Source organism: Meleagris gallopavo, chromosome 23, assembly GCF_000146605.3.
Source record: "Meleagris gallopavo isolate NT-WF06-2002-E0010 breed Aviagen turkey brand Nicholas breeding stock chromosome 23, Turkey_5.1, whole genome shotgun sequence".
Taxonomy (NCBI): Eukaryota; Metazoa; Chordata; class Aves; order Galliformes; family Phasianidae; genus Meleagris; species Meleagris gallopavo.
Window position 1 is genome coordinate 641792 of NC_015033.2, and position 9174 is coordinate 650965.

Genomic DNA, 9174 nt, shown 5'->3' on the forward strand with positions numbered 1-9174 from the left:
TAAGAAGGGATACAGAATAACAGTATTTATGTCTGTTTTTATTGACATGTATCAGAGTTAAAGGGAGACCTGTTGGAAGCTCTGTTTCTAGTCCAGTTCCACGCTGACCGTTAGGCGCCAAGCTTACTCCTGTTCAGTAGCTTCCCTGTAAGTTCTATTTTTATGTCCTTTTTGTGTTTGAGCAAGCGCGTGCCCACCGCTGCCCTGCTGCAGCACAGGGAGCAGAGAGGAGGAGGAGGAGGAGGAGGAGAGGAGTCGGTTGCCACCACTCCCAACCCATCCCTGGGCTGCAGTGAGCCCTGCCTTGGGGTCCCTCTGCCTGCAACCTGCCCTCGCCATGCTGGAGGGGGGAGAGCACGGCTGGGGAGGGCTGTGCTGTGCCCTGCCGGCCGTCCTGCGCTCCTCCTGCTTCTTCCTTCCGTCCTCTCTGTGGCCACAAGCTGCCTGGAGCTGGGGGGGGTTGTGGGGGCTGCTGCAGCAGAGCAGAGGGTGACCGCACTGCTGCCTTTGTGCCTGGTGGGCTGCTATTTTGTGATACTGACTGCACCGTGGTGACCTTTCGTAGGAGGTTTATGGCACCTGTAACCAACACACTCACATTTACTTTGTACTCTGTGTGTTTTGGTTCATGTTCTCTGTGTTTTAATAAATCCTGTAAAAAGGAGGTGGGAGCAGCGTCATTATTGTGCTGGCGATGAGGGGAGCTCTGCTCTTCCACCCCTGGGATCCGGGTGGGAGGTGAGCACAATGCTTGGGGAGCAGCCAGCCCCTGCCTGGGCTCCCCCTGCTGCCCCCATTCGAGCCCACAGCCCTGGGCAGTGGCACCAGGTGAAGTGGGGCTCGGTGCCATCCCGCACATGGGTGGACACACAGCTATCTCTGCGTATACATGTATGTACATGTGCTTGCAGTGTGTGCATGTATACACAGTGACACATCTGTAAATTGCCTACAGATGCACGTAGATATGCAATTCTATATACCTGCTTATGTGTGTTTCTGCATGGTTGGTGCAGGTATATAAAAATTGCAGCTCTCCCTTATCTATCACTGCTCTACCTCCCCACCTCCATGCAGCAGTGTTTGCTGTTTCCCCTGCACAGGAGGAGGGAAAACAGGGGCTGCCTGGGGAGGGGCTGGGTGGAGTCCCCCCTCCCAGGGTTCCTGTTCCCCACCCATCTTCTCCTCCCTGGTGCCCATCTCAGGCAAGGGCACAGACGCAGTGTGCTGGGGCTGCAGAGCAGAGTGCTGGAAGGAGAGGTGGTGGTGGTTTTGTTCTTGGTGTTGCACAGCAGCCTCTTACAGCCCCAGCGCCGAGCCAGGCCAGCATCCAGCCCTGCCCACGCAACTCCCACGGTGCTCTGAGCACACCTGCACCCAACGGCCTCCTTGTCCGGAAACACAAAGTAAAGAAGAGAAGCAGCAGGGAGACGCATGCAACGGCTGCAGCCGCCACCCAGGATGGCCCCCGCCGGCTGAGTCCTCCCACGGTGCCAGGACAGCCCCCAGCAGCACAGCACAGAGCCTGGCCGTGTGCCCTGCGGCTCCGAGTCCAGGCGTGGGGTGTGCGCTGCCCCAGCGCTCTCCCCGGCGGTGGCTTTCTGGCATTCAAATTAAATGTTATGTAGTAAGCGTTATGTTCTCTTGCAGCGACGTTTGGAACGGTTTCTCTACACTCTTGGCGTGCTGTTCTTGATGCGGGCCGCGCTCTCCACTTTGCTTCATCCAAGCGTAAGCAAGCGATCGGGCGGCGGGGCGGCGTGCCGGGCGCGCCTAGGAGCGGTAGTCCTTCTTGCTGTAGGGTTTGTTGCCCAGGATGCTGTCGATCTCATGGACGATGGAAGACGACAGCTTGGGAAGGACCTGCACGGGAGCGCAGTCACAGCTGTGTGGGGTGGCCCCGCATCCCACTCTGTGCCCACTGCTCAGCATCGCCACGCTGCGGTTTCGACTCCTTTGCAGCGCGTGGCAGCACTGTGCGTCTCACCTGTATGGCTCCGATGTTCTCCATCAGCTGGTCGGCGTTGGAGGCCCCCAGCAGCACGGAGCTGACGCCCTCGTTGCGCAGGCACCATGCTGGGGACGCAGAGTGCAGAGCTGAGCGGGGCCCGGCCGCTGCCCCCCGCCATCCCCCCAACCCCTTACCAATAGCGAGCTGTGGCAGCGTGCAGCCCAGGCGCTCGGCGATGGCTTGCAGCTCCTTCAGCTTCGCCTGCTGCCGCCGGCCCTCCTCGCTCAGGATCTTGTCCTTCAGCCACTGGTACCCCTGAGGTGGGAGAGAGGTGAGTGGGGGGCTCCGAGGAGCCCCGCGACCCCTGCACTACGTATCTCTCCACGGCGCTCACCTTCAGTGATGCTCTTGAGTACGGAGGAATGCCGCCGTCATACTTCCCTGAGACGATGCCGCACGCCAGCGGTGACCAGGTCATGGCACCGACACCTGGGGTGAGCAAAGCAGAGCAGAGTGATCTGGGCACCTCGCAGGCTGCCTTCGGCCTGGGGTTCGGCAGCACTTGGGTGCAGGGGCCAACCTGAAGGGCAGGAGGGGCAGCGGGGAAATCAGCCTGGGGGAGCCGGGATGAAGTAAGCGGGAGTGGAGGTGGCTGGGGCACACGGGAGGGGATGGAGATGGAGGAGCAATGGGTGCAGCCCTCGGGAGAAGGACCCAGGTGAAATGGATACCTATCTTGTGAAAGAGCTCAGGCAGCTGCACCTCCACCTTCTCCCGCTGGAACATGTGGTACTCAGCCTGCTCGCAGATCGGTGGGATCAGGTTGAACTGCCGTGCCACTGAGTACGCCTCCTGCAACCCGGATTGGCAACATCAGCACACGCCAGCCCCGTCACCAGGGAGCAGGGATTTGGGCTCTGGGCCCCCTAGGGATGTGGCTCCTACCATGATCTCCATGGAGCTCCAGCGTGACGTGCCCCAGTACATGGCCATCCCCTGGTTGATGACGTGGGTCATGGCGCGCACCGTCTCTGCCGGAGGAAGGGAGAGCAGCAGGCGGGTGTTAGGGCACAGGGATGGGGCTGGGCCATGCACATCTTGCAAGCAGTGTACATCCAAACGCCAAATGGGCAGGAGTTGGGTGTGGAAATTAAAACAAAAGGGAATGGAAATCAACCCGAGAGAGAGAGAGACTGCGTGGAAATCGCTTCTCCGCAATTAACACGTTTCCAGATCTATTGAAAACAGACCCACGTCAAACCACACGGAGAGCATCACATGGAAACGGGCAGAGGCTGATGTGCTGAGATGAGGAGGGAGGGACAAAAAGGCGATGTATGGTTCTCTGGGAGGAGTGACAGTCAGGAGAGGGCACAGGAGGGCACTGAGGAAGGGATGCACTGGGGACGCAGCGCTGCTCCCAGGTAATGGGGCTGGAGCTGCCTCCAGCTCATCCCAAAGTGCTCCACCACAGAAATGAGTTAAAACAGGGTTTAAGGATATACAAAAGAGAGTACCCTCCCCAAACACAGCATTCTGTAGCTGTAGCCCATTCTGGGCTGTGCCATGGCCTTTGGGAATGGGCATCCCGAGGGCTGTGCTGGCATACAGTGCTTGCAAGTGCTGCAGGAGGAGGGAAGCAGGTGGATGTTCCCACACCCTCTGGTACCAACAGGCTGGAAGCACAACTGCTGTGCCCACTGTGGCTCAGGGCAGCAGGAAATGTGGAGCTGAGGGATTCATTGCTCCATCTAAGAGCGATGCTGGGAGGAAGGGGTTGAGGACTGCCACAACTTCAGCGGGCAGCAGGCTGCTTCAAACCATGCGGGCTGGGTTGCAAGCCAAGATGCCGTGCCAAGTGAAGGAAGCAGGAAGGAGAACATGGCCGAAGTTTGGTTTAACAGCACCAGCGCGTGCAGCGACAGCTCAGCTGAGCACGAGCTCTGTGACAACCAAAGGCTTCAGCAGCCGGACCTGGCAGCTCGGCGTGGGGCAGGAGGGGACTGCGTGGAGAACGTCCAGTCCTGCACGCCACGGGGGATGCTGCGAGTGGCACGGGGCTACAGCTGGGTGCTGGGCTACACGGTGCCCTCAGGGTGCACTGCGTGGGGACAGACTGACAGCAGGAAGAGCTGCGTGCAGCAAGGACTGACGGCTTCACTCTGGTCCTGAGCGCTCCCCAGTGCCAAAGCAGCACCAGAAGCGCAATGCCAGAGCCATGCAGGGAAGGGGAGCGGATGGGATGGGAGCACAGCTGTCGGCTTTGTTCCTTCACTTGCAAGATGTTCTGGGGACGGGGGGGTATTTTGGTTTGGCTGTTGCTGCTGTTTTCCTTTGCGCATTTTATGGAGAGGGTTATTGAGGGGGTAAGGAATCAAAATTAATGAAAAATGCAGGTTCTGTCTCATAAAATGCCACTGGGGTTCAGACTGCGGGTACGATGTACCTTCTATGATGAATGTTCTCGACTTGGAAGAACTAAATGGGTGCCCTGGTGATAAAAGAAAGATGTAGAGAGACCAGAGGTTACAGCCGCCGGTGTCACAGCGAAGGGCACAGCGGAGGATGGGGCCGCGCTCCCCCAGCACCACGGCAGCCCCCGGCCGCGCTCCTGGCACGGGGTGAGGGATGGATGCTCAGAGAGCTTTAACTGAAGGGGTTACGCTCTGTCATGGGAAACACACTTTCAGAGGAAAGCCTGCCACAAGAAGCATGGTTACAACCCACGGATGGCAATGGAATACGGCACACAGCATGCAGAAAACGGGGAAAGAAGGGACGTGGCCCCGGAGCCGGGGGTTGGACACCTCGGCACGGCCGCACTGAGCACCCACCTTCCATGGGCGTGTTGGGGTCGGGCCGGTTGGCAAACACCACGTCCACGTAGTCCAGCTGCAGCCGCTCCAGCGACGCCTTCAGACCTGCAGCCACGCAGCACAGTCAGGGGCAGCCCGCGCTCCGCACCGCACCCCGCACCCTGCAGCCATACCTTCAATGATGTGCTTTCGGGACAGTCCCCGCTCCGTCTCTGCTCTGAAAGAAGAGAAGGGGCAGTCGGAGCCCACTGCCGGCCGCAGCACTGCGGGGCAGGGCAGCTGCTACCTACTTTCCTCCCCAGAAGATCTTGGTGGTGATGACCAGGCTGGATCGTCTGCAGGGAGAAGGGCAGAGTCGGAGAACAGTAGGGTAATTAAAGGTGAAAAGACCTCTAAGACCCACCTAGGCCAACCATCAACCTATCGCCACCATACCCACTCGCAGGACCACTAAGGTTGGAAAAGGCCTCTACGACCACCGAGTCCAACCCCAAGCCATCCCACCGTGCCCACTGACCACATCCCCAAGTGCCACCTCTCTGCACTGAACACCCCCGGGGTTGGGGATTCCACCACTCCCCCGGGCAGCTGTGCCAGTGCTTGGTCAATGCGTGAGCCCTGCGCCCTGTGGGCACTTTCTCCCCGCTCCTCCCAGCCCCCCGAGCATCACAATCACCGAGGAAACCTGCTGCCTTAAAGCAAAGCAGTGTGGGATGCTGGACGTTGGGGGTGAGACCTACCTCCAGCCCTTCTTTTTGATGATGTTTCCCAGCACAACCTCGGCCCTGCAAGGAAAAGGAGACATAAGCCTTGAGCTCTTTAGGCTGGAGCAGGAATTAGGTCAGAGACGCGTCAGTAATGAGAAGTGACTGCGAGCGGCGTTGGGACGCAGCGGGGAGCGAAGGGCTCCCCAACAACAGGAGCTGCTATTTTTAAGCAGCTGTGTGGGCCCACTCATCACACCGCTCTGCACCGGGGCCGCCCCCAGCCCAGCATCAGTGGGGCTGAGCAGAACCGGGTCAGCACACACAGAGGCCACAGGCCGGGACAGAGCTCTCACCCCAGCAGGAGATGCTGTGGTGGGATGGAACGTTTGAGCAAATGTGAAATGACTTCCCAAAACGAGCGCGGAGAGGCGGAATGATTTAATTATTTCCACTCTCCAAACTTTCAAACCAACCTGCATGACAGCGGCTGTCCTCGGCGAGCAAACGGAGGGCAGCGCGCGGTGCGGGGATGGGAAGCACCTATTAGTGCTCCTGGGGGGAACGTTCCTGCGTGCTGCTGCAGGAGAGCAGCCCTCCTTCCAAACCCTCTTTCAAATATTTAGGAACTGGAGAGCCTGCGAGCACGCTTGTGCAGAAGGGCTTTGAAGACTGAATGAGCACCTGGGAACCTCGGGAGTGTGGAAATGCAGAGCTGAGGGAGGGGCTGTGTGGGGTCGGGGGGCTGCGTGGGGTCGGGGGGTGCCCAGCCCAGAGCAATCCCTGAGGGCTGGGGCTCCTCCTGCTCAGCACGTGGGACCAAGTGTGCAGAACGCGCCGTTCCTCCCCCAGCACAGGTTTCTGCGTAACGCAGGAGTGGGTTTAAAGGGAAAAAAAGAGCCTCTGCCATTGTGTCGATACCCACAGTGCTGCTCTGCCTGCTAAATATATCCCAGCCCACAGCTGCGAGGGGGCTCAGGATGCGTCCCAAAGCACCTCCAGCTGAGGACCGGAGGGATTTGGCCGTGCTGAGGAGGAGCAGGGCTGGCGAGGAAGGCTCCACACATGGTGCCAATGGTACTCACTTGCCGGCAGCGTAGACTTCTGCCGTGTCGAACAGATTAATGCCGTTGTCGTACGCTAAAGTCATCAGCTGCTCGGCCATCTGCGGGGAGGAGAGGGGATGCCTGGGGATGGGGACACTGAGGGCCGCAGCCCCAGTGCACTCAGAGCTGCTGCTGAGGCTGCGTGCTGCGGGCGTGGGGTCCTTACCTCGTCTGTGATCTGCCCCCCGAATGTCACCCATGTCCCTGCAGGGAGAGATGGCACACAGTGAGCGCAGCGTGGCCGTGCTGCATCCCCACCACCCCTCACAGAGTGGGGACAGAGCCGACTTCTCCGGCTCCGGGCAGGATGGGGAGTGTGCACTCACCCAGGCCGAGGCAGGATACACGCAGCCCAGACTTGCCCAGATTTCTGGAAGATAGAGACCCGTTAGAGCAGCAGCTGGACATCCACGTCCTGCTCATTAATTCAGCTAGTTACACAGAGAACCCCTCTGGTGCCGTGCAGGAGGAAGGTGGAACCCACTCAGAAGGGCACCGGTGCAGAGAAGGGCAGAGCACAGCAGCACTGAGCTCTGAGCCCTGAACTGTGGCTGGAGAAGTCAGGGTTGGATTTTATGGAACACGGAGGGGAGAGAAAGGGGAAAGAGTGGCTGAGAGCACTGAGCCCCGGCCCCGGTCGCTGCTCTACTTCTGCAACAGAAATAAACACGGAGCTGTCGTGAGCCAGAAGGCACCGGGGAGAATGAACCACAAAAAAGGAGCGTGGATGCAGCTCCTTCCAGAGACAAGAACTGCTGCTGGAGCAGCAGAACACCGAGCGATGGGGGCAGCGTGAGGGCGTGGGGCAGGAGGAGCAAGAGGGGTAACCAGTGTGGGCACAGGCAGCAGCCGCCCATGGGGACACGAGGACACAGGGACCCGCAGCACATTGCCCACAGAAACACAGCCCCCCTGTCTGATACCCCAAACTCAGCACCGAGAAGTGGAGAACATTCTTTTGGGAAGGAATCCAGGCTGGCAGGCGTCCTTTCCGCCTTTGCCACAGTGATTGATGGCGCATTTTTACAAATCACAAAGGTTCGAACAACAAGCTTTAAAATAAATAAAGTGTAGGTGAGCTGCTGCTGCCCGCCCGCGCGCGGCCGCGTCGCGTAGCAACGTGCCACGTCCCGTGCCCACAACAGAGGGATCCATCCCTGGGGCGAGGGGATGGACCACGGCGATGGTTATTAATTTCAGGCTGAGATTAATCAGGATGTTTTCCTTCTGCGCTGCTGCGTTATTGTCCAACATCTGGAAGGCGTGGGTGCTACGGAGCAGATGCTCCATTCTCGACCCCATTTATTTTTAGCTTGCGTAGCAGAGGGCAGAAGTGATGGCTGTGGGCTCTCAGAGGGCAGAGGCAGCGACATGGGGAGGAACCAACCTGAGCCAGGAGTGTGGCACTGGGGCAATGGGAGCATCCCTGCTCACGGCTTCCTGCGGGCAAGCCTATGGGCTGCTCGTTCACAGCAATGCAGGGATGGAATGAGCATCCCCTGTGTGGTGCACAGCCCTTCAAGCATCACTCTGAGCAGAGTCTGTACTGAGCAGAGTGGGGACATTTGGAGAGCTTGGTGGCCCTGCTGCAATGCCATCGCCGCCACCTCCAGGGGCTGTCCTGGGGGACCCCAGAGGGGTGGCCCAAGGAAAGAGGAGCAGGGCAGAGCAGAGAGCAGCACGCAGAGTGCTGAGGATGCACAGCCTTAGCACGGCTTGTAGGATGGTTGACCCAGCTAATGGGGATGCTAACAGGGGCTGATGGCTGATCTCGCCCCAGCAACACGCCTGCCTGCTGCACTTTGCAGTCCAGCACTGTTCTGCTGGGCTGGAGCCTCTGCCATCCGCTGCTGCAGCGTTCCCTCACCTGCCCAGTGCCAGGCGCCCCATGTGCACGCCCTGCTTCATCCCAAACCCATGCACTGAGGGCTGAGCCCTCACCCAGAGCTCTGGGGAGTTCTGGCAGCACTGCACAGCCCCGATGCCATCACAGCCCATGGATGGCTGCACCGCAGAGCCCTTACATCCCCTACAGCTGCTGCTCCCACAGCACCCACACTATGGTCCTCCTGAGCCCCACGGAGCGTTGTGGGAGCACTTTGTCTCCTCCTGTCCCACTGCTAAAACCACACCGAGAGGGGAGAGAGAGCAAACTGCAAAGGAAAGGAAGGTGAGCAGAGCAGCACTTGTAGCACCGAGAAATCCACAGCCAGGAGGGGTGAGGGGATCTGGGGAGAGCGCGGCACAGCCCGGAACCCCCTCCTCACAAATCTGGGGGGCATCCAACGCACCCAAACAGACAGCAGAACCCCAAACACAGTCCCTCCCCTACCTGTACTTCATGCCCGGCTGTTTGATGCTGGACTCGCTGGACGACGGCGCGTTCTGCACCGAGAGCTGCCCCAGGCTCCGGGCCACCATGGCCACCGCCCGGAATTTGCTGCGCGTGCCGAGGCTGGGGCTGCTGGCATTCTGCCTGTTCAGCCGGTCCTCCGCGCTCCGGCTCTTGATGCTGTGCTCGGAGCACACAAAGGAGACCTGCATGGTGCCCCGCTGTCGGGCTGCGGGTTCGCTCCTCCCCGGGGCTCAGCCCCACG

At 59.7% G+C, this 9174-nt stretch overlaps 1 protein-coding gene across 3 annotated transcripts in view; it reads right to left on the reverse strand.

Annotated features, from left to right (window-relative positions):
* Positions 1–17: 17 nt before the first annotated feature.
* Positions 18–9174, reverse strand: part of KCNAB2 (potassium voltage-gated channel subfamily A regulatory beta subunit 2) — a 14689-nt gene continuing 5532 nt past the window's right edge. For 2 of the 3 annotated variants that reach the window (XM_010722708.2, XM_010722707.2), the window contains 13 exons: positions 6904–6947; positions 6744–6781; positions 6557–6636; positions 5508–5552; positions 5058–5102; positions 4941–4984; positions 4786–4872; positions 2897–2982; positions 2683–2803; positions 2346–2440; positions 2146–2266; positions 1988–2076; positions 18–1863 (listed from right to left, as the gene is read on the reverse strand). In XM_010722708.2, the coding sequence (XP_010721010.1) occupies positions 1774–1863; positions 1988–2076; positions 2146–2266; positions 2346–2440; positions 2683–2803; positions 2897–2982; positions 4786–4872; positions 4941–4984; positions 5058–5102; positions 5508–5552; positions 6557–6636; positions 6744–6781; positions 6904–6947 (985 nt within the window). In that variant the 3' untranslated portion in view covers positions 18–1773. Of the gene's footprint in view, positions 1864–1987; positions 2077–2145; positions 2267–2345; positions 2441–2682; positions 2804–2896; positions 2983–4785; positions 4873–4940; positions 4985–5057; positions 5103–5507; positions 5553–6556; positions 6637–6743; positions 6782–6903; positions 6948–8909; positions 9160–9174 lie in introns of those variants that run through there. The other variant, XM_010722706.2, reaches the window with a different exon arrangement.